Genomic DNA, 24,472 nt, shown 5'->3' with positions numbered 1-24,472 from the left:
TGCCCAGCTCTTCAGATCGTTTCTTGTGGTCGCTGCTGTACCATGTGTGGGTGGTACCAGGAAAGTGGCCCCTACTTAAAGTCACAATGCTGAGCATTTGCTTACAATCTTTATTGGGAGTCATACAAAAGTTGCCAAAAAGTGAAAAAATACACTATATACAAAATCGTTTTCCTTGGGAGAAGAGGAGTGTCCCACGTTGGAGAACTATCATACTGTACTTTCAACTGCAGCCCCTGCTTCCACCTGTGGCCTTTTCTCTGTCTAAAAGAGGAATACACATGGTTAGGAGCCAGCCATGGGCACTACTGAACAGCTCATTCATGCACCAGCTCCGAAAGCATCTAGCTTGGAGAGCTGCGTTAGCTTGGACTTTGCTGAGCGTTAGAGAAGTCAAGGACTTCTCCAAAACACAGGCACAGACAATCAGCCTTGGCCTTGTGACACCAATTTTTGGGAATCGCACAGAACCAACGTGCTTGCACACCAGCACTTTGGGAGCAAGAACCGCGTGGTGCAGTTCAGCTGCTGTCGAGACGCTGCTGAACTCCACTGCACGCTGCCAGCCCCCCCACCCCCCTGCGCAAAGCTCCGTGGCTAGTTCACTTGACAATGAAAGGACGAGATACCTTGTGGGGAACATGCAGGCAATAAAAGTAAAAAGGGTTACAGCGAGCAGGCGTGAGCGCGTGCCTGCCCCGAGAAGGAACACGCGTGGCCCCGACTCCTGACTCAACTGCCCACCTCCTCTTCCATTTTTTCTGCAACCTCATTTCCACTGGGGGCAGCATCACCACCGCCATTGACAGCCGGCTCGGGTTTAGATTTCTTAGCTTCGTTGTCTCCCTGCTGAGTCTCCTCCTCTGGTTTCCTCTGAAGACAAAATCATTTAGTCTTCACTATGTACAATTTCAAGCTTAAAGAGTTCAGCAAGTTAGTGTCTAGGTGTCACTGCATTAGTGACAGGGTCACAACGGATACACAAGGGTTAGGACTGCACTGATGCCATGGGCTCGTTTCGGGTGCTCCAACCGCTGGCCTGCGAATACGGCATCACCAGAATTCTCACTGCAACTGAACGGCCTTAACGATTTGATTTGTAATTTTTTCATTTCCAATTACAATTACAAGCAGAGGACTTCTAGCACCTCCGACATTTCCCATCAGCTCTGCAGCAGCCGATCAGAGCCTGCTCCAAAAGCTGGACTGGAGGAGGCAGCCACCATGGCATGCCATCCCAGTTGCTCGTTAGGCCAACAAAGAATCTCTAGGGAAGTCCAAATTCGAGAAACAAACACGTATTTTTAGTGCAGAAAGGGCCTACGCACTAGTGTCCCTTAGAATTACCTGCATGTCATTACTCCAGTAAGAGGTCCTTCTCCTCCCTCCTCTCCAAGCTTGTGGTACGAACGCAACACATTTGAAACTGGCTTTGCTACATGAAGTCCAATTCTCCGTTTCCACTTGGCAATACGGGAACCCAGCTTAGCCTGGTTGTTTGCCCTTCAAACAGGGTCTGTGCACTGCCCTGCAGGTCCCCTCTTCACTGCAGCACTCATTTAAGGAGCGCAGGAGCTGCACAGCCCAGCTCCAAGGTTAAGCCAGCATGGGGCAGGTGGGGGGCTGCACAGCACCAGCAACCATCAAAGCCACTCTCAGGAAGCCAGATGGTTCCCAGGCTGGTTGGGTCCCAGTGGAAAGGAGCTCTGTGCAGTGTTTCTGGGTTTAATTTTGAGCACAGCGGCAGGTTCGTTAGCCAAGAAGTGATGAGAGCACAGTGCGAGCTAGTGTTCATTTTTTCATTATTTGTCCAAATAGCAACTTCTGAACACACCTTTTTCCTGACAAGGTGGGAGATGTCTGAAACACACTGAGACGCTCCATCAGCCGGTTTTCTTACTGGAATCTGTTGCAAACCAAACAGCAAATGTTAAGGCTGTCCAATAAACTCACAGTTAGATGTTCTCCCACAACAATACCCTGCACTTACTGGGGAAGCAGAAACACTTCCTCCACTCTGTGTGAAGCCAGAAGTAGTTCCACTAACCTACGAACAGAAAGAAAACAACAGTTAGCCAAGGCCTGGACCACGGGCGGGATAATTTCAGCATCCAAAAATACTGCAAAAGGAACTGTCCCGGGGATGGGAGGGGGAGGCAGGCAGGCAACAACTACTCTTGGGTTTAGGACAGTAAACACGCAACATAGAAGAGCTGTAAAGATGTATACAGACATAACATCCTCTCTGGCCTGGAACCTGCTGCCCACCTCTGGAATCCATGCGTCCGTTTTCAATAACTAAACTGAGATTTTTAATATGCTTTTATTTTAAGGGAACAGCTAAGCCAACATTTAAAAATAAGACTAGCTATCCATTTCTCCAGTCAGCACCGACCAACTCAATCCCGATTTTTTTTAATCACTATGAAGTGCTTAATCTTCAAATTAAATTATTTTATTTCTGTACAAGGTGTTCAGGTTGTAGAGTGAGCGTTACCCCACCAGCCGAGATTGAGCCGACTGTGCAGACAGACTTAGCTGAAAGCTAGGTTAGGATAAACTAGTCTGTATTTGTAATCCGGAAACCGTGATAGTTCACTCTTCTCAGGGCTGACAAAAGCTTGTCTCTTCTACCAAGCAGCACTTTCCTTAAGACAGACAGAAGGATGTCACTGCCGCCCCCCAAGAGATGGCCAGAGGTAGCTTTATCTAAATAAAATACACTTTTTAAGTACCAAAGACAGACTAACCAGAGTTGCCTTCAAAGCCAGTTCAGCTACTCCCGCGCTCCTCTGAGACTCCTTTGAGTCATCTATCTTCTCCTTTATTTCAGGAAGCAGTCCCTTCAGCTCCTCGATCTCCTTCTCATCTTGAGCAGATCCTCCTCCTGCTTTCTTTACCCGTTCGGTCAGCATCACTACAAGACAAATTGGGTGGCAGTCGTGTGTTAGCCAATGACGCAACAAGCAAGAGTTGCTCAGCTTCTCCCCCCGGTGCAGACTATGTCAAGTCTGCCGCGATCATAACGAGTTCTTAGAAGAGCAGCGGAGGCTGCTCACGGGGCAGTTAAGCTGAGGTTACCCATCACTGACTCGACTGATTTTACTGACAGGACCCAGCACAGAACAGTCATAGGAAAGTGGGGCTGGAAGGCATGTCATGAGGTCACATCTAGTCCAGCACCCTGCTCAAGGCAGGATCCAGCCCTGACTAAGCCACCCTGTCGAACCTGCTCTGCAAAATTTCTAGGGATGGAGATTTCACCCATCGCTTCTCTGGGCAGCCTGTTCCAATGCCCAGCCACCCTCAGGGCCACAAAGTTGTTCATCCAGAGCCTAAATTTCCTTTGGTGCAACTTGAGGCAACTGCTCCTAGTCCTGTCCCCTGTGGTCACAAGGAAGAGACCATCCACTCTCTCCAATTGCCCTTCAGGTATTTAAAGACTGTCATCAAATCCCCTCAGCCTTCTCTTCTCCAAGCCCCTGGTAAGTCTCTCCCCCCAGGCTCCAAAACATTTTTCCTGCTCTGCATTTTTCTAAACTGCCTACATCCTTCTGGAAGTGAGGGGCCCAAAACCAGACACGGCACCTCCAAGGGAGGCCTCATCAGTGCTGAGCAGAGCAGAATCATTTCCCTTGATTCTCAAGTGACACTCCTGTCGATACAGCTCAGTAAGCTGCTGGAAGGGTTTTTGGCAAGGGTACACTGTTAGGTCACACTGAGCTTACCCACAGGTCCTCCTCTGCAGTCCTGCAGCCCAGCCAGTCATTCCCCAGCCTGCATTTGTGCACACAATTATTCCATCCCAAGTGCAGGACTTTGCACTGGTCCTGGTCGAATCTCACCTGGTTGATGGTGGACCTTTCCTCCAGCCTACCCAGGTCATTCTGGGTTCTAGCCCTGCCCTTCAGAGAATCTGCAAGTCCCCCTAACTCGGCGTCATCCACAGATTGCTAAGCGTGCACTCAGTCCCAGCACCTAAATCATTCGTGAAGAAGCTGAATACCAGACCTAGGGCAGACCCCCACTGGATACATCCTCCAAAGTCCACACTGAGCCACTGATGACTACTCCTTGAGCACGAACTTGTGTCCAAGGTTGTAACAAACCAGTTACGTGTCCACCTTACAGCACCTAGTCTGCTTTGGCAACAGCAAGCTGCGGAAATAAAGCCAGCTTTCCTACAGGTCAATTTACTAGGCCAAGCTTTAGCAAACCCACTCACCCAGTCTCTTGTCAATGACTTCTACAGATTTACTGAACTGCAGAACAGCCTCATCGAACTGGCTGTTGTAGTGGTACGCCAGAGCCAGCTGGTAGTGAGTCTCTGCTAGCAGGCGGTCGTGCACCTCTAGGTACTTCTGCTGTAGGGCGAGGCAGGCCTGGAACTCCTCTATAGCTTGCACGTAGTTTTCTACAAACAGATACACAAGCCTTTATTAGACACAACCAGTAGGTATTAGTTCAAACAAACTAGTCACCTCCAAGTCACCACACCACCAGCTTCCCACTCAGTTTAGTCTCAACTGCTCCTGAATTCTGCACAACCTGGAAGCAGCCGTGACCTGTGCTGAGCAATGCCAGCTGATAGCTGGGCGTCACAAGGAGCCTGTGGTTCAATGGTGGAATCTTTGCCTACCACGCAGGAGACCTGGGTTCAATTCCCAGACATGTATACAACTATAGCCATGGAGGCACCAAACATCTGGCCTCAGTCTGGTCTTTGGAGTCTGTCTCAGTGGCCTAAAAGGAGGATGGAAGGTCTGGGCAGCCTCCACTCCTCCAAAAATCCCTGCCCAGGCATATGCAACGGAGGTCTGGGTGGCCCTCATACATACACCATGATCCAGGAGGGCTGACAGGCTCCATAAGCAGCCCAAGAGTGAGTCAGTTTTAAGTAGCTGGGCAGCTTGTGGAAGACATCCCTCCTCAGCTCAGCACTTTGAAAAGGTCATTCTCCCGTTTTTGAAAGATCTACACAAGTCAGGTAGGGGAACACTGGAAGTATGAAATCAAGTTATATTGCTCAATAATAAGCAAAAAGAAAAGTAACAATATAAAGAAGGAACTTTTACTGCCTAAGACGTGACCTGCTGGGTCGCACGGAAGTGGAAAGGGATCTTGGAGTCCTAGTGGACTCCAAGATGAACATGAGTCGGCAGTGTGACGAAGCCATCAGAAAAGCCAATGGCACTTTATCGTGCATCAGCAGATGCATGATGAACAGAGCCAAGGAGGCGATACTTCCCCTCTATCGGGCACTGGTCAGACCACAGTTGGAGTACTGCGTGCAATTCTGGGCGCCACACTTCAAGAGGGATGCGGATAACCTGGAGAGAGCAGTTTTAGACTGGACATTAGGAAGAACTTCTTCACAGTTCGAGTGGCCAGGGTCTGGAACGGGCTCCCAAGGGAGGTGGTGCTCTCCCCTACCCTGGGGGTCTTCAAGAGGAGGTTGGATGAGTATCTAGCTGGGGTCATCTAGACCCAGCACTCTTTCCTGCCTATGCAGGGGGTCGGACTCGATGATCTATTGAGGTCCCTTCCGACCCTATCATCTATGAATATCAAACTTTTAATATCAAGAAGGAACACCTTTTATAATTAAGCAGAAAAAGCTACTCAAGACCATACCTTCAAACTCCAAACTCTCGACTGATGGTTGAAGTGGTACAAGAGGAGAGATTATGCTTAGGGGCAACCAACATGGGTTCATTTGAGGCAGGTCCTGTCAAGCCAACCTGGTGGCCTTCTATGACCAGGTCACAAAATCCTTAGACGCAGGGGTAGCAGTGGATATAGTCTTTCTGGACTTCAGGAAGGCCTTCGACAGTCTCTCACCCCATTCTCATTAAAAAAAACAACTCGGACTGTGGCGTGGACACCTACAGTCAAATGGGTCGCTAACTGGCTGGAGGGCCGCACCCAGAGAGTGGTGGTGGATGGGTCTTATTTGGCTTGGAGGCAGGTGGGCAGCGGGGTCCCCCAGGGCTCGGTCCTCAGGCCCGCACTGTTCAACATCTTTATCAGCGACTTGGACGAGGGGGTAGAAAGCACCCTGTTCAAATTTGCAGATGACACTAAGATGTGGGGGAAGTGGGCACGCTAGAAGGGAAGAATAGGCTGCAATCGGACCGAGACAGGTCACAGGGGCGGGCAGATGAGAACAGGATGGGTTTCAACACTGACAAGTGCAAGGTGCTGCACCTGGGAGGGAAGACCCAGCAGCAGACCTACAGGCTGGGGAACTCCCTTCTCGTCAGCGCAGAGGCAGAACAGGATCTTGGGGTCATTATTGATGCCAAAATGAACATGGGCTGACAGTGTGGGGACGTGGTCAGGAAGGCCAATCACAACTTGTCGTGCATCCACAGATGCGTCTTTAGCAGGGCCAAGGAGGTGATCCTCCCCCTCTATGCGGCACTGGTCAGGCCGCAGTTGGAGTACTGCATCCAGGTCTGGGCACCGCACGTCAGGAGGGACGTGGCCAGCATGGAGAGGGTCCAGAGGAAGCCATTCGCATGATCTGGGGGTAGCAGGGCAGGCCCTACGAGGAGAGGCTACGGGACCTGTACCTGTTCAGCCTCCACAAGAGAAGGCAGAGAGATCTGGTGGCCATCTAATAAACTGTCCAAGGGGGACCAGCAGGCATTGGGGGAGTCCCTGTTCCCCCGAGCGCTACCAGGAGTGACTAGAAATAACGGTCACAAGCTGGCAGAGGGTAGATTCAGACTAGATATCAGGAGGCGCGACTTCACTGTCAGGGCAGCTAGGATCTGGAACCAACTTCCAAGAGAAGTGGTGCTGGCTCCGACCCTGGGGGGCTTTAAGAGGAGGCTGCATGAACACCTCACCGGGGTCATCTGACCCCAGCACTCTTTCCTGCCATGGCAGGGGGTCAGACTTGATGATCTGCTCAGGTCCCTTCCAACCCGACCAACTATGAGGCACAGCCCCCTTTCGTTAACCCACAGAGAAGCCTCCCAAATTGTTTAAATATTTGCCACAGGAAGCTTCTGACACCCCATTGTAGCCTGGAGGTAAGTAAAGAGAAGGGCACGCTTGATTCTTTAACCGAAGTCTTGGGATGATTCAGCTTTTCCTAGCACAGGCAGAGAGCGAACTCAACTGGAGGGTTTGAGAAGAGCACTCTAGGACATGGTCATTCAGCTTCTCACATATTGATTAAGGCACTTTTAACAAGTTAAAAAAAAACAATTCATTTTCTAGAATGTTCCGAGCCACACCTTAAACACAGCTGTCTTGCACAAGCAGACTTCCAAGTCCCTATTTCTAGTCCAGCCACAGGAGAAATTTCAACTCGGAACAGCTTCTTCCCATAACTTGTGTCCAAGGTCGTTTTATCCCTCCAGCCACGTTAGACAGCACCCAAGGGGCAGAACAACACCAGCTTAGCACCAGAGCACTTTATGCAGAATCAATTCAAGATAGCTTACCAGATTCAACGCTGACTTCTCCTAGTTTTAGGTGAGCCTGAGCAGCCAGGAGCTGAGCTTCTTTTGTTTCCTGTCTAAATCAAAAGAACTGTAGTTAGGCTGCTTGCTATAAACCCTGATCAGAGTCCAAAGCCCCTTTCTCAAGGGTACCTTCAGTATGCCCCTTCCCCAGTAGCTGTCTCAACCCCCACTAGGGTTACAAATAGACATCATGAAATTAAGCAATCAGTTGTGCCGTAATTTTTCACAGCACACGTGATCTGCTTCACCGAGTGAAAAGTCATCCCTTGTCCTGCTTCCCACTTCCCCACTCAGCCACACTCATGCCCCAGCTGAGTGGGGAAAGCGCCACAGAGGTAAAACATCCGCAGCAGCAAAGCAGCAGTCTGTTGCAACCTTTGTTGCACCACTGATTCTCCTTTAATGTGGCACAAAGGGCATCAACATGTATTGATAAAGCATTTGTGCTGCCATAATTTTGAGCGTCAAGTGATCTATTTCCACCCTAGTAGGTCCTGTCACAGAGATGCACCAAGACTAAGAGTTTTTACCTTTTATAGATGACCTTGGCCAACTCCAGCATATCCCAAGCTAGCTCCAGATTCCCAACTTCATCCTCTTCGCTTTCCTGAGCAGACTAAAGTGACATTGAAATTTTATTGAAATGCCACAAGCAACCCATAACATGGCCACATTTAGCAAAGATTCTCATCAGACATTTAGACATTAACCAATGCAGTGTCAGGTGATGCATGTTAGTTATCCAAATACCTTCAGTGTTACTTCGAGACTCTTTAAAGACGTTAGTAGCAAGAGAAACAGGAAAGCACAAAGTTGGATCCTCAGGTACTGCCTGAAGCAAGGTACTCCACCAAAACCCAGCTTCATGGGGGTGAAGTGACTTCATTTAGAACAGACGTAGAATGGCTTGGCCAAGTATGTTTGCTGACTGGAAGAACTGGTTGAACAAAGGCGTGGTATATCCCTACAGCACCACAGTTACTGGGACCTGGGAAGTCTGGCACCAATTTGCAGAGTTCATGTATACATGGCCCTGTCCTGTTCAGCCACTGCCTTGACAAGCCTCCAGGCACAGACATCTAAATCACGGGTCACTGATGCATACAAAAAGAGGGAAGGGAGGGGGCAGGACATAAACCTTTAAACAGATGAGTAGCTAATACGACATAAGCCGAGAATTAAGAAATAGCTACTTCTCCTTGACTTGTCATGAAACTACTCCTGTTCCAGAAGAACATGATCCCTTGTTGGGTGCCAAGTCGGTTATTAGCCAAGAAGTTTCAAATTCTTGATAAAAGCAGCAGCAGAAGCCACGCCTACATTATACCAGGTTCTCACCAGGGGCCTTCTGTTCATCCAGAAGCACTGAGGACCAGTATTAACAAGCAAGAGATCTCACCTTGTCTTCAACTGCAGATTCATTTTCCTTATCCTCTTCAGCTTTTTCGTTTTCTTTATCATCATCTTCCGATCCTTCTGTTTCTGCAAGAAACGCATGAGGATGACAACATGCCCTGTTAACGGGATGCGCTATATAGTTAGTTGGGCGACGCAAAATAGACTAAATCTAGTTTCTTTCCTCTTCGTGGAAGCTTAGGGGTGACATTAGAACAGTATAACCAGCATCCACATCTCCTGTTGGCAGCAGCCACTATTATTAAGACGTCAGGTATTGCAGTAGTGAAAACCAAGCTGATTCCCAGTCTATAGAAGCAGCTGTTTAGGATTAAGTCCTTATTTAGTACCATGTGGAACAAGGGAGAAGCTAATCCAGGGATAGCTTCTCATATTTCTGCTTTCATATATTCTTGGTGACCTTCCACAGGAGTCAGTGGACTGGACCAGCTGTGCAGTAGGACTAGCCACCTGTAGATGGGCAGACCAGGCAGTGTTCCAGATAACTAAGGAGAAGGCCGAGTAGAGGGAATAGGACAGAGGTCCATAAAAGTCATGAAGTGTATGGGTCAAGTGAACAGGGAACTGCTGCCCACCAAGTCCCAGGACACTAGAACCAATAAGGGGCACCCACTGAAATTGGTAGGTGGCAGGGCTTATAGCCAACCAGTTTTTGGTTGGTTGGTTTTTGGTTTATTTTTTTTAAACACAAAGCAGGGAGGGCATTGAATAGGGGGATAGATCACTCCAGGGATTTCCAGATCAACACTTTCCCTGCATAGCATCCACTTCTGCCCCGTCAGAGACAGGATATGGGCTAGATGGACCACTGGTCCGACCTAGTATGGATGGCACTTATGCGCTCATGTTTTCAGCAAGATAACAGTCACAAAAAGAAAAAAAGAAAGAAAGAAACTCTACATTGGACTCCTACATTTGCTTATTCAGTATAAGCAGCTTTTGGTGACAATTACTGCTGTATGGCACCAGTTCAGATTACTACTTCCAAAGGACATTTACATCATCTCTCCAGCAAGAGAAAACAGACTAGGGGGTCAGATACAGAAAGCTTAGCTCAGCTAACTTTTAGGTTGTGGCAAAGCCTGAGACATGCAAAGAGAGCGGAGAGAGAACAGAACGACTTGCTGCGTGGATGCTGGAGTCAGCCTAGGAGCCGAGCAGACTGTAACCCTCCTAAAACAACCTAGCTGTTTTCAGTACAAAAAAAACAAGGCCTGATCTCCGTTGGCAGTTAGCATGGAGCTTCAGCTTTTACAACTGCTGCAACCAGAGCTAAAAACCAGCCTCCTCAGTGGCCTAGCTGATGCTGGAACAGCCCACGCCCGTGTGTATGAGAAGTAACTGCTTTATCAGGGCTGGAACACAGGAGATATCACAAAGCTAAAAAAAGGAGCAAAGTACTTAAACAGTTTGAAGTGACCAATTCAGGGAGGCTGGGAACAATGTTACAGCATGAAATATAGCACCCAACTTGGAAAGAGTGTCCCCATCTTCTCCCCACCCTTCCTCAAACAGCTTTGTTGGGGTGGGGGAAACTCACGCTTAACAGCTTGACCCCGAGACAAGAGTGATCAATTAGAAGGATTTACATATTACATGGTAACTAAAGATGCTGGAGAGCAGAGCTGTACAGCACCCTTCCTTTTGCTGGAAGAGAGATGCCTCTGAAGGCTGTCTGGACTGCCAAGGCAATCAAGCAATGTGGATCTTCATCCATCACTGTTAAAGTGAAGCTTTTACTATGAACCACTCAGCTGGCCCAAGTGCGCCATTATGCAGATGGGGACACTTTATGAGCTACCAGGAAATGGCTTACAGCGTGGTACTGTGAAAGTTTGTTTCCAAGACTGTTGTTAATTAGTTTAGCAGCTGTGATGAAGCAGGGAAGCAGAACGACATGAAAAGCTACACAGCAGAAGCATGTACAAGCCAGCACCAATTAACAATTAAATTTTAAATGCTTATCCTATTCTATTTAGATTCCCCCACTAAGTTTGCAATCTTGTGATGGCCAGTAAGAGATTCCACAGAGGAGTTCCAATTTTCAAAAGGGATCGAGTCAGTGGTTTCTACTGTACTGCCCCCTCTGTCTAGAATGGAGGTCGGGACCAAAGGCAGCTTGTGTTTCAGGTTACCTGAAGGTTAGTGAAACAAACCCAGATACATGCAAGTGAACATCCATTCAGTATTCTCTACCAGCCCAGTGACTGCTTTCGACACATTACGTGGATCTCTTTGGGAGCCGCGGCTTGCTTGAACAGTAGCAATTTTGCTTTGCAGTTAGTTAAGCGTTAGTTTAGAGAAACTAAGACTATTTGCTGTTCCTTGGAACTTAAGTGAAACCAGCTTCTTGGATACAAGATCCTCCAAGTGCCCCCCTTGGCAGAGCCCTTGCCTAAGGCACACAGAAAATCCTGAATGGAATCATTTTTACCCACGGTTAGAAAGTCAAATCCATCAAGTAATCCACCCACAAGTACTTCTCCTCTCCCTGTTACCTTCTCCCTCTTCCACCAGGTCCTCTCTCTCTTCTTTTTCTACCTTAGAGCCTTCCGCTTCCATCAGGTCATCTTTCTCATCTTCTTGTGGTCCCTTAGCACCTACTTCAACTTTGGCTTCTGTTTGCGTTTTGTCCCCATCCTCTCCAGGTGCAGCGACATCTGCAGCTACAGGTGGCGTTTCCTTTGAGGACTGAGTATCTTCAGGCTCCTCAGGTGGCTTCTCTTCCGGAGCTGCCTCTGCCTTTGTTTCAGCTGCCTCTGCCTGCTTTTCTTTGTCTTCCACTTTCTCCTCTGCAGCTGCCTCTGCCTGCTCTTCTTTCTCTTCCCCCTTCTCCGCGGCTGCCTCTTCCTTCTGTTCCACAGTACCCACAGCCTGTTCTTCAGCAGTGTCTGCTACGGGCTCTTCCGAGCCTGCCTTCTCTTCCACAGCAGCCCCTGCCTCCTTTACTGCAACTTCTGCCTTCTCTTCCACAGCTGCCCCCACCTCCTCTCCTGCAGCCTCTGGCACTGGCTCTTCTGCCACTACCTTCTTCTCCACAGCTACAGCCGCCTGCTCCCCCGCAGCCTCCACTTTCTCCACAGCCATCTCTGCCTGCTTCTCTGCAGCATCAGCTTTCTGCTCCTCTGCTCCTGCCTCCACTTCGGGAGCTGCTTCTGCTGCCATCTGCTCCTCTGCCCCCACCTCCTCTTCTGGAGCTGGTTCTGCCTGCTCTTCTGCAGGCTCTGCCTGCTTCACAGCTGCCTCTGCCTGCTCTTCCACCTCCTCTTTAGGCTTGGTCTCTGTGCCAGCAGCCACCTCCTCTCCTTCCAGTACCTCTTCCATTTCTACATCCTCTCCTCCAGTTTTCTTCCCACCTTCGGTCAGTGCTGGAGACTCTTCCGCAGATTTTTTGGATTCTTCCTTTTCCCCCATGGCGTTATATACCTGCTCTCTCAACTCCTCCCTTGCTTCTTCTACATGGTTAAGGAAGATGAAGCATAAACATTTCTTCGAGTTTAGTAATAAAAGCATTAACGGGAAATGAAAATACCACCCTCAGACCCTCCAATGTGTTGGTTTCTCATCAAGCCATAGCACGTTCCTAAAACATCACTCCCTTTTGAAATCTAAGGAAAACTGGATCCCAGCTAACAAAGCAGCTTGTGATGAACACCTCTACCCCCCGCCCCGACCAACACACACCAAGGCATTGTAAGCAGCCACTCAAGCAATATGCAGTTCTGTGCACTAGCATTTTTAGTCACAGCTAAGCAAGAGATGCCAAGCTTTATCCAGTAGTCTAGAGGGGCAGAGATGTGCCATCTTCATCTGTGAACGAGTACAGAATGAAACCTGCCCTTGGACTTCTTAAGGGAAGGACAGTTAGAGAAGTTTCACCAAGGTGTCAGTCCTTTAATCAGGGGAAGGAGTCTTAGGGAATGACACCACGTGCCATTGTACTGCTGCAAGTTTACAAAAGCAGTGCAAGTGGGCTAGGAAGCTTAGACACAGGACAGGGTATCCGAGTGCAGTGCTTAAAAAAAAAAAAAAAAAAAAAGCCTGACAAACCGAGTGACTTTTTGTGTTTGCTTTGAGTCGAGTTAGGGAAGAAGAGTTCCTTGCAAAAAGCTTTTAGCTACATTTGCATGAATTGATAAAACAAGACTCCTTCGCCTACTAAAAGTTTTGGTGTAAAGCTTCAGGGTAGCAAAGTACTCAGAATCCAGCATTTACAGGAAACAACATGGCTTGGCATCTCTATGGCATGTTAGACAGCTCTACATACCATCTATGTTATCAGCACTTTCTACCATTGAATCGTCTTCCGTTTTCTCCCCTTCTTCTTCAACTTGCACTCCTTCCAAGGCATTTCCCAACACACCATTTTCCATTCTAGGAGAATAATGGAAGTATCATTCCCTGGTACTCGCCAACAGCTACATGTATTGCTTAAAAGGAACAACTAGCAGGGAGGACTCTGCTCAGTATCAAGTTTAAGAGTGCCAATCCCACCCTCAGCCTTTTGTTGTTGTTAACAACACGCTCCTGTCTTAACCTGCCAAGACTTATTACTGCAGACCCTGCTACTGGTCTCCGAGAGAGACTGCTGGTCACATGGCAATAGTTATAAGTGCTCAGGTACCACAGTGATGGTGCTCCAGAACTTGGACATACACACTCCAGTTGCACACTGTTCAATAGTGCTGTGGGCGAGAACACTTCCCTCTAGACCAGTGGTTCTCAGCATTTTTTTGCATCAGGACCCATTTGTAAACATGGATGGCCAAACCCACACCAGTGCCCCTCATCCCCGACTTGCCCCCAGCGTGTGGGGCAGGGGGGGATGCCCCAGCAACCCCTTGCAGCCTGAAACTCTGCCAGGGAAAACCCACGGCTTCCCACAGAGAATCCATTTTTAAAGTTTGCTCATGACCTTTTCATATATTCTTGCAACCCACGGGTTGAGAAACGCTGCTGTACAGCAGGGGTTTGGTGGCCTTTTAGGAAGCTGCTTTAAGAGAGCCATGTTCACAACTGGGGGGGGAGCACTGCTGCCACTTCAGAGCTCAGTACACTGCCACCATCCTAGCTTCACAGGCTGTATCCAATTACTTGGCTGGCCACAGGTTGCCAACCCCTGCTCTGGTGGCATTCGATCATTTGCCCAGCCCTCTCCTAAAGACTGTAGGACCTTTCTTGGAAATATAGATACTGTCACATTAAATCAGACCAACACTCAGACTTGCTTATATCTCCCCTTGAACTCAAATCTTCTGCTCCATAACCTAACCCCTTTTTCCAATACCCCTTCCCAGTTTCCCACAAGTCAAAGATACCCCACTAAGTTCTTCTCTTTGAGGGGCCATTAGGTGATATTGCCAGTGTTTCAAATCAAACAGGGACCAAACTGAAGTTATTCAGTTACTCCCACTGAAGTTCTTGTCCAATCATGTCACTAAGTTACAAATAGGTTACATTTTAAGCTATTAAAGACATCCAAGAATAACATTCTGCTATCTGCCATTTCTGTAGATGTATAGAAGACTGTTAAAGTACCTTGCTAATTCCAGAAGAGACTTTCCATAGTAAAAAAAAGCTTCTGCACACTCGTCCGCTGTCTCGCCGTATTTCTTACCCCTACAAAGGAAGTTAATTCAATCATCTGTTTGAACCGATTGTCAACAGGTGGTTTGTTTGTTTTTTAAATGAACAGAGGTAAGTATTTCCTGGGTGAAGACAGCCAGTTTCTACACTGACATCTATTCCCCTGCCTCCTCCCTCAACAAAGTGGTGATTCTCTTTCACAATCAGAAAGAAAGTCTGGTTGCTCCAAGCACTCAAAACAGAGTATCTTGTGGATGGCAGACTTTTTTTCTCCTAGAAATCAGGCAGCATGTTTACGATATACTACCAATTTGTCATTTGGACATTTGGATTAAAGAGATCCAAGTCACCAATTACAAGACTGGCATTTCTGGTTACATCTGTAACGCTTAGCTGCTCCCCCAGGGTCTGCACATGTAAAACAGTGTTATTTCACGAGTCTAAAACACCACATGCATCTCTTAATGCCAATAGTTAATTAAGGATCATACACAACTTTGTACAGACAGCTCATCTGAGCCAGAGCCAGGTTTCTCCATCTAAGCTCGATCACACTTGAGTGATGCACATGAAAACAAAACCAGCAGAACAGAAATGCACGTAACACGTTCCATTACTTACAATAAACTAGCAGCTTCCTGGAATGCATTAACAGCCGCTGGAATATCTCCCATTACCAGGTGTTTCTGTCCTAGGCCCAGTAGTTTCTTGGCTTCCCCATCGACGTCCACACTGGAAAGTTATTAAGTACAAAGCTGTGTCAATCACCATTTAGAGAGAACATCTGTATCCTCTTAAAAGCTCACATCTTTGCTTACCAAAAGATTTAAACCCAACCTTCAAACCCTTCCCACTAAGGGTCAGACATTAGCCAGCCATGGTTTATATATTGCCAAGTCATGAGATGCCACATTATAAATTTAATTCTGGAGAACTTTCATTCACACCAGTTTTTAGGTGTGCTACCCTGGGGATTAAGACCAATTCTTCCATTCGTAGAAGCAGAGCAGTGGTTCTCAACCAGGGCCCTGCAAGATCCCTTCAGGGGTGCCACAGTGGTGTGGGCACTGCTGCTGCTATGGCCAGGTGGAACAGTGCCACATGCCTCCTGTGTGGAGAGTGGGAAACAGCTGTGGCAAGAGCACCTGTTCCCTTCCTAGTCCAACCCTACAGTCTCCTGGAGAGGGGCATGCAGAGCAGGCAGAGCTGAACAAGGAGTTACCCAGTAAACTGAGGCAGTACAACTGGGGTGCTGCCAAATTCAAGAAAGCTACGGCGGTGTGCCCTGACTAAGAGGTCGAGAACTACTGCACTAGAGTAATTTAAGAGCATCCAGTGCAGTCTGTTTTAATTAAGCTACGCCTAGGAGGACCCCAAAGATTGTTCACACAGTTCCTCTCTGGAATAAAACCGATGCTAAGAAAGGGACTGGCAGAACATGCTTAAACTCTGGTCTCTTATGTGAGGACATGATGAAGCTGAGACCCTTCTAATCTGCAGGAATCCTGGCTTTCTCTGTTTGATAAATTAATAATTATATACCATCATGTATAATAACAAGTTATTATATTTATCATATAATGATAAATAATAATTATTATGTAGAATATGTATCTATATATAGCAGTTTGGAAGCCTACCAGTGCCTCAATGACAATCATAAAAGAATATTTAAATACCTATATTTTGCCATGATTTGGGGTTTGTTTGTTTGTTTTTTTTACCGTGGAAAGAAATGAGACCTCCCCCTGCCCCCTCTGCGCACCTGGTTATGGGTCCAGCTGCAGCTGTCTCCCCCCACATGGTTTTGTGGCACTGAGCAGCCCCAATATGCTACTGCCCTGCCCCTCAACTCCTGACCCACAGCCCCCCCCAATGCCCCTCACTCCCCACACACAGCCCCCCCCAGCTCTGCTAGAAGGGGCCCCAGCTGCCAGGGCTACAGTGCCTGAGCCCCGCTCCTGCCCATGGGAGGCAGCAGCTGCTGTGGCAGCACAGCTGGAGCAGACCCCGGGTGGGGGGGGCGGGGGTCGGGGAAAGTGCAGGCTGCCTGCTGCAGGCTCGGGACTGCCTGCCCTGCTGCCCTCCGCAACCCAGCACAGCAGAACAGAGGGGCCAGGGGAGGGGAGGGGGCTCAGTGCCACCATTGGCAGCCCCACGCCGCCATGGTGTGGCACCGCATACTTGCCTAGCACCAGCAGGGGCGCAGCTCTCTGCCACCACCCCCACTGCTGCTGGGTGGGCGTGGGTCGCCTCACCGTGGTGGCGTGGAGCTTGCAGCAACATGAGCTTCCCCACCCAGCCCTGCCAAGCCAGGTCCCACCCGCTGGACCGAAGCAGCCCCAGAGGGGAGGGCAGGGCAAGGCAGGGAGCCCCGAGCTTGCAGCAGGCAGCCCGTACCCACCACATGCACAAGTCTGGGGGGCACATGCTCCCCCCAGGAGTGCACCTAGCAGCAGGGAGCCAGCCCACCCGCCAACCCCTAGACAGACAGAGCCGTGGGCAGCTCACCCCTTTCCCTGCCTGGGCCCTATCACCACACATGGCCATGGGCCCAAAGCCCCATGCACAGCCTCAGCCTTGTCCAACTCCCTCCTTCATTATGGAGGCCTCAATTACACCCCCCCCCTCCCAACTTACCTGCAGGGAGCTGCTCTCTAAGCTGCCAGGTGCATATGTACACACCCCCCCCCCCCTTGCCAGTGATCACCCTCCTCCTGCTCCCCCCCCACCCCTTGCAGGCTGGAACCTGTGAGCCTGCAAGGGGAAATCCACTGTTTCCTGCGTTTTTCTCCTTTAAAAGGAGAAAACAGGTTTCACTGCATTTTCCCCACAGCGAACAGAAAACCCAGATCCCTGCTAATCAGGAAGACATTTACATCCCAGTATTTTAGTTCCATAGACGCTGCCCCAAGGTTTTGCTTGCTTCCATAAGCAGTTATTATTCACGGTTCCACTTTACCTGTCAGTTTTCTCTGCAGACGTGGACGGAGCTGCCAGTTCCTCTTCCATTCTGCAACAGCACGTTCAGAAACAATTAGAACAGACTCCCAGGACTGTCGCGTTATCAGACAGTGACCGACTAACCCGCAGGTCACACATTTCTAGGCTGAACAAGACCATGCAGGTTCAGATCGCCATTTGCAAGCTTTGAGGACCGTGGTGCAAGCCGAAACGAGCAGGCTGCTTTGTGGGAAAACCGTCAAAACCAGAAGTTTCTGCTTGCGGCACGTAAGTTTAGCATTTTCTGATAAATGCTAGAAAAAGGAACCCGAGTCTTTTCTACATGTTTCCATTTAAACAAAGCCTTGAAGAGCTTTGGATGGAAACTTATTTTTTTTTAAATCAGGCCTAATTTTTAAGAGGGATGTTCTTGATTTGACGCGAGTTTACGGTAATCAATCACATAAGGTTGCTTTGGCTCCCGCAGCAACAGCTCCTCGCACCTAATGAAACCAGAGGTGTATAACGAGCTTGTGTAAGCAGGGGGCTTCCTAAAAGGTGCTGCAAAGGGACTGCAGGGAGCAGAGCCACTAGATAGAGCAGCGATTAAACCATGACATCTCCAGCAATTAGACTCTCACTGGAGACCACCCGAGTCTTTTTCTCACGAAGGCACCAGACCTTGCTCCGGACCCAGGTGCCAACAGACCACGTCGTCGCCGAACGACCAAACAACCCCGACTGCGACGTGCGAGGTCAGAGACGCAGGTAAACGAACACCACGCGCATCAGCGCCTCCGCCGGACAATTAAAGCGAACGAACGCCGACCCGACACCGCTACCCGAACGACACGGGGCTGTTGCAAAACCTCCGACCTCCCCGGAGGATCTCACAGCAGCTCTCCTTAGACAAAGGAAACCTTTAAAAACCTCGCTTGAGCAGGAAATGGCGGAACGAGGCCGGGTTAAGGAAGAGCAACGGTCTCAAATTGCGAGGGAAATCGAGGTTACACAGGAGGGAAAGGTATAAATCGACCCTGCCTTCTCCCTGACCGCAGACGGAGACCGGGATCCACACGCCTCTATTTAAAATGGGCGCATTCGACTTCACGCGACTCCTCGCTCACCCGAGAGCCTACGAACACCAGCAGACTCCCCCCCCGGCCCGAGGAAGGGGGTTTGTGCCCCGAAACATCGTCCGTGGCAAACTTCCAGTGATTTAGTTGGTTTAATAAGAGCGTGCACGATTCGCCTGAATAACCACGTCTGCCTACGGGCCGTAGCAGAGCCACGTCTGGACAGCACGCGGCCCACGGGCACCCAGCGCAAGCCCCGCGGAGGAAACAGCTTAGCGGAAGAGGCAGACACGGGGCGCACCGTCTTCGCCGGCAGCGTCCTCACTTCCCTCGCACAGTGCAAGGAAGGGGTGTTTTAATCAAAACTGCTGCGGGGAGATGGATAGCCTCCAGGGCAGCTCTAGAAACATGAGATTATATAATAAAAAAAACACAAAACACCACAAAAATAAGACGGTTCACTTCAGCTGTCTGGGAAAAATCCCTTTTCGTGACTTAATGTGGCCCACTTGTTGTCACGTGTGCGTGTCTGTGTGTGTGCGTGTGTGTGTGTGTGTAAAAAGGGGGGGGTTGACCCCTCCCCTCCCCCTCACGGGGACAATAGGCGCTTTCCCGCCTTTCCCCGGCACGGCCCCGCCTCCCCCGCTCTTGGCGCCAAAATCCCAACGGCTGCGGCCACGTGACGCACCAGGCCCCTCCCCCCGCCTCGCGGCAGGTGACGGGGCTTCGCCGCCCCCAACAAAGATGGGGGCCGGGTCACGTGGTGCCTCCAGCCAAGCTGTGTGGGGGGGGTAGGTGGCACGTACCACTGTGGCTGAGAAAGGGGGGGCATGAGGAAGAATCCATATCGCTACCTTCATGCCGCGCGCGAGGCCTTGGCCTTCCCCATCCCGCTTCTCCCCCCCCCACGCTTCCCGCCCTCAGGCCCCCGCGGCGGGCGGTGTGCGGCCGCGCCGCCTCAGCGAGCCGCGCGGGCCGCGGTACCTGGTGGGAGCGCGCGGAGACGTGGGTTCCGGAGACAAGGGGCGGCGGCGGCGGCAGAGTGCGGCCCCCGGCCCCTCGAGCTGCCTATATATCCCCCAGGCCCCGCCCCCGCCACTACAGCTCCCGGCGTGCCCCGCGCCCACCGCAACGCGGGGCCTCTCCGCAAGCGGCGGCGCCAGGCATGCCGGGAAGCGTAGTGCTGAGGGGAGGGCCGCCGCGCGGCCTCATGGGAAACGTAGGCCCGCCTCCGCGGCATGATGGGAAAGGGCGGGGCATGCTGGGAGATGTAGTCTGGGAGGGAGTCCATGTGAGCTGGGAGGCTCACAGTCTCATTCCCCCTCCCCCAGCTGGATCAGACCCAGAATATTGTTCCAGAAACCCCCACAAAACAATCTCCTGTAGGAGACGTCAACAGTAGGAAGGAACAAGGACACAGTGGGATAAAACATCAGGAGTGGGAAGGAACAAAAACATCCATGACATACCCTCACCTTCCCAGTCCTGGCCGGCCTGGCTCCCCAGACGCAGCGGAGCTAAGAGCCGTGCAACAGGAAGGATTTGAGAGGGTCACTAACATATACATACAGAAATACATTTTTTCAAAAAAAAACAAAAAACAAACAAACAAAACTTTGATACATAGAAAGACAGAAAAGACTACAGGGTGAATTGGCAATTCACTCTCAATTGCTAACCATAGCACCTAAGAAAGCCACTAAGAGACAGTAAACCCAACTCTCTCATTCCCCTTTTGCATAACAAGGGTGCACTTATTACTTTGCAATGCACCACATTTAAGTCCAATAGGTGCAAACAAAACACTCATCCAGCCTTGGCAAGGGAAATAATCATCCAGCCTTAGCCTGTGCAGCAAGATAAATTGATGCTGAGAATGGACGAGAAAAAAGATAAGCAGAACCATCCCAGTCAATGCAAACTCCCAGGCCTGGGTACACACAAACCTTTAAGTGAGAGAGGATTAGAAAGAAATTGCTCTCTGGATTTATTTAGTCATTACCCAGCACCTTCCCCTGAGATGCTTGGTGCTGGTCACTCTCAGGAGGAAGGATACATGGACCACGGGGGAGGCAAATCCCCTCTTCCTCTTCTACTTCCTAATCTCTCTCCCTTCCTGCCCCCAGCAAGACTGGGACGGCTGTTCATCCTTCCCGGTTTATGCTGCATCTTCTTGCAAGCGGGCAGAAGGCACTGGTGCTCGGTTAGATTGAAGAAATCTGTCAAGAAACAAGTTGCTCCTATTACAATAAAACTTTCCCTACTTCCACTCCTAATCCTGCCAGTCCTCATACTGCAATGGCCTATCAGGGCACAGTATTTGCTCATACAAATCAGGTGTCAGCAATGTTAGTAATGTAGGTGTAATTCATGGTCTCACCTGGACTCATTAAAGTCATCATTAAAAGAGGGACGCTCAAAATACTGATCAACGGTCTGCTAACAGATGCATCGAATTGCATTGTTTTTACACCGGTACAATCCTGGTCGGCCTCGCTAAGAGACTGTCGCTATTCTGAATACCTCAGGCACTTAGAAAAGCGGGTTGCATGCACAGCATGTCTTATTGACCCCGATGGGCTGGATCTGATGATCTTCCGAGGTCCCTTCCAGCCTTACAACCTATGAAGGCACTTATCACCATCGAGAAGACACAAACCAGTTTTTAAGCACAAATGCCACAGGATGCTCCATGCCATCGACAGTTATTAAACATGCAAAGCCAACAACCTCAGTGACTTGTGATACGAGCCTCACGTCCCTGTCTGATTTCATCCTCTGCAAACAGGAGGCCAGTACTGAGCCAGCTATGCCAACAAGTCCCAGCACTATCCAGGTACCACTGTGACGCAAGCAGTTATCTAGAGAGCGCATCCGTCTCTGAGATTTAATTTGTAGCACGTAACTTATGAAGCAATAACAACACGGTTGTAATGTTTTAATGTTTTTGCATGACCAGGTGTAGGAGTTCCTAGCATATAGGAACTGGAGAGTACCCCAATAGTTTGGGGAAGCTCTAATAGCTCTCATGACCTGTGTCAGAAACTCCCAACACCCGGCCAGGTATTACCTGGGCCTCGGGAGTTAATATTAACAGTTCCTTGGACCCCACCGTGCTCGTAGATACCCTTTGATCTTTTCTCAACATAGAAAATGTGGGGGACATAACCCCAGCTTCACGGCTGCAGCTGTGTGAAGTCCTTCAAAACTCCCACTCGAGTACCAGAAGCAGCTGCACCACTGAAGACTTAAATCTCATTTCCCACTGTTTTATTTGGGCGGTAGCAGATTGAGAGACGTGCGGCACAACAGTGGTGAGCTGGAGGTCTCGGGGTCCTACAGAATTATACACAAGCAGAAAGCCTTGCTTTTACCATGGTTTGTGTGTCCCCTCCCCCCACCCTTTTACTGGACGCTATCATTTGAGATGGAAATTAAAAAAAGATTTATTTGGGTTTCTTGTATTTGCCATTCCATTCAAAACCTAGGAAAAAAACCACAAGATGCTGATCACCATCTTTATTAAAAGCACATGCAATTAGCAGAGAAAATGTAATAAACAGGCACAAAATCTTCCTTGAAAGGAGCAGCTAGTGCTCGCTCCAAGAGCGTACAGCGTGCCATCTCTCTTGCATAGCGTCTGTAAAGGAAAGCAACCTATAGCAGAGATTAGTACACTGCCGATCGGCAGCAAGACAATATTCGAACCCAGTTACCCCGGTTTGATTAACGCTGGACAATAATTCAAACAAACGTGTCGGCTGTCAAAGAAAAACCAGAACAGAGAGATTTTTTTCCTAAAGAAAAGGCCTCGTTTCTTAAACAAAAGCAACTCAGTTATGACGTGTTGCTGCATTAGCACAAGTTTAAATGTAAACTGTATTATGAAGATTTACTAAGCGATGGAGATCATTTAGAAGGCACAAAGAAAAAAAATCTTCATTTGAACCTCTCTCAAAGGTGTAGTTCAGCCCCCAACCAAGAAGGTCTGTGCAGGGGACGCTGAGATCTTGCGCCATGCTGGAGGTCGCACAAGATGATCTTTTGCTCGTCTTAAAGCAAAACAAGTTCAGTTATACCAAAGCCACGATAACTAACCCCACCATTATTGTCTGACCCTTTTTCTAAAGTTATTTGTTGAGTATGTGAATTCTCTCTTCTACTTTTGGTTGTACTTATCAGCTGTTGTGGAAGCATAAACAGTAGTACTTCTCACCTACTACCAGTTAGAGTGGTTTCCTTCTCATCGCAGCAAAACACAAGAATTGCCTATGGGCTATCTGAAAAGAGACCTCAAAACTTAAAGAATCCCTTGAAGTTTGCCGAGTCAAGGGAAAAAAGCTATTCAATCTGCTGTGCTTCCAAGGCAAGTCAGTATTAATTCTACACTGCAGTGGGGAAGAGATAATCGGGACATTAAATGACATCCCCAAGGCCATACAAGTCGTCAGTGCTGGGGTGTACTTGTATGCAGTAACCCTTTATTTTCAAGCCCTGTGCTCGATGGATCAGACTATGCTGTCAGAGCTTGGCCAGATCTGAAACTCCCCAACTACCAAGGAGCAGGAAATGAGCAGAAGATTGTTCCCAGCTGTGCATTTATTTTCTGTAGCAACAGACAGGCAAATGCAACAGGAAAAAGAAGTATATTTCTACATCTCTCACAAAGAGTCCAAAAGGAAGAACGGAATTAAATGTGGGTTTTAATCAATGCTTTCACACATCAACACAACAGTCACCTGTGAAGTTTTGCTTTTTGTTTAGGAAATGACGGAAATACAGGATTAAGCAGTTAGTTACTTTTTTTATTACTATCGCTCCATGCCCACCTACGAATGCAAGCATAATAGCTAAAGCCTCGACAACTGCTTTACACAAGTGTACTGTCCTGAATTTCAGCTTGAGAGTCTGGTATACCCTCCCCACCCTGTGACTGTTTCACATTACAATACAGGAACCAACTAGGAGTCATGATATGCCCTGCCAGCTGCTCTGGCAAGGCCATTGCAATACCTGCAGGAAGAGGGGGGATTATAGGCAGTGCACCATCCTGCAGGCTGACACAAGCCAGATAGTCAGAAGATTTTATTTGGAAAGATTTCATAATAAACTCTGACAACAGCTAGCTTGTAGAGCAGCGCAAGGAGTCTGCTCCAACATCTCATTACTGCAGTTAATAGGGATCATTGAACGGGTAATGGGGGTGTCCAGCATCTCGTGCTACAAGTTTTCCATCCACCTGTGAAAAGAGAAAGACAATCAGTGTCAAAAAGATCAAAGTCCCATTCTTGTTTTAAAATTACACCTTAAACAGTGCAGAACTGTATTGCCCCAGTCTTTAAAAAGGAGCTGATTAACAACCTCCTCAAAAGGGGCACAGGGCCATTGGGAAGCTGTCTCCTTCCACAAGAGTTTTTGCAGCAAAAGTCAGTTTTCCAGGGGTGAGGAATTGAGGAACGGGAATAAGAATAATTCGGGTTTGAGATGTCTAACTATTATTATCTAAGTGTTCCAAATACTTGTGCGCTTCAAAAGCATTTCAGAAATACATGAGTAATAGCTATTGGTCTGCCCCTCAACCCTCCTGCGAGGTGCCATTATAATCCTAGTATTACCACTGGATGCACAGAGGCAAAATAAGGTGCTTTTTGGCTCACACAGACAGTATTACTAAATAAGGCTTTGCTACCTCTCATCTGCAGCTCTCAAAGCACTTACAAAATAAAGTCAGCATTGTTATTCCCATTTTACAGAAAAGAAAAATCAAGGCACAAAAAAAAAGGTGAAGTGACTTGCCCAGGGCCACATCACAGGCCAGTGGCAGAGCCAGAAGTAGAGCCCAGGGCTCCCACGTCCCAGTGCCTCCCAGTAGCAGAGCTGGTTCTTGGTCTGGGAGCTCTGGCTCACAGATGCTGACTTTAAACAGCAGGACACAGGTGGAAATCCGGCCTCCCCTGAAGTCAATGGCAACAC

The 24,472-nt window shown here is 48.9% G+C and overlaps 2 protein-coding genes across 5 annotated transcripts in view; both read right to left on the bottom strand.

The window, feature by feature from the left end:
- Nucleotides 1-96: 96 nt before the first annotated feature.
- On the bottom strand, nt 97-19,689 carry NASP (nuclear autoantigenic sperm protein). Of its 3 annotated transcripts, XM_014610019.3 has the most exons (15): nt 19,484-19,689; nt 17,443-17,493; nt 15,102-15,212; nt 14,433-14,513; nt 13,162-13,268; nt 11,393-12,349; nt 8,878-8,960; nt 8,009-8,094; nt 7,458-7,531; nt 4,226-4,414; nt 2,751-2,917; nt 1,991-2,047; nt 1,835-1,906; nt 745-873; nt 97-264 (listed from the first exon to the last, which is right to left on the bottom strand). In XM_014610019.3, exons 2-15 carry the CDS (start codon nt 17,490-17,492, stop codon nt 211-213), a joined length of 2,217 nt encoding a protein of 738 aa, XP_014465505.2. In that variant the 5' UTR covers nt 17,493; nt 19,484-19,689; the 3' UTR covers nt 97-210. The 3 variants fall into 3 exon arrangements, with proteins under 3 accessions (XP_014465505.2, XP_059583744.1, XP_014465507.1); XM_059727761.1 differs by lacking the exon at nt 745-873 and having other exon boundaries at nt 19,484-19,586; XM_014610021.3 differs by lacking the exon at nt 11,393-12,349 and having other exon boundaries at nt 19,484-19,584.
- A 3,493-nt stretch (nt 19,690-23,182) lies between these two features.
- Nucleotides 23,183-24,472, bottom strand: part of AKR1A1 (aldo-keto reductase family 1 member A1) — a 29,990-nt gene continuing 28,700 nt past the window's right edge. For both annotated transcript variants that reach the window (XM_006268031.4, XM_019489675.2), the window contains exon 9: nt 23,183-23,738. In XM_006268031.4, the coding sequence (XP_006268093.1) occupies nt 23,673-23,738 (66 nt within the window). In that variant the 3' untranslated portion in view covers nt 23,183-23,672. The remainder of the gene's footprint in view (nt 23,739-24,472) is intronic.

This window comes from Alligator mississippiensis, chromosome 5, assembly GCF_030867095.1.
Source record: "Alligator mississippiensis isolate rAllMis1 chromosome 5, rAllMis1, whole genome shotgun sequence".
Classification (NCBI taxonomy): Eukaryota; Metazoa; Chordata; order Crocodylia; family Alligatoridae; genus Alligator; species Alligator mississippiensis.
This window is presented reverse-complemented; position numbering and strand designations above follow the sequence as displayed.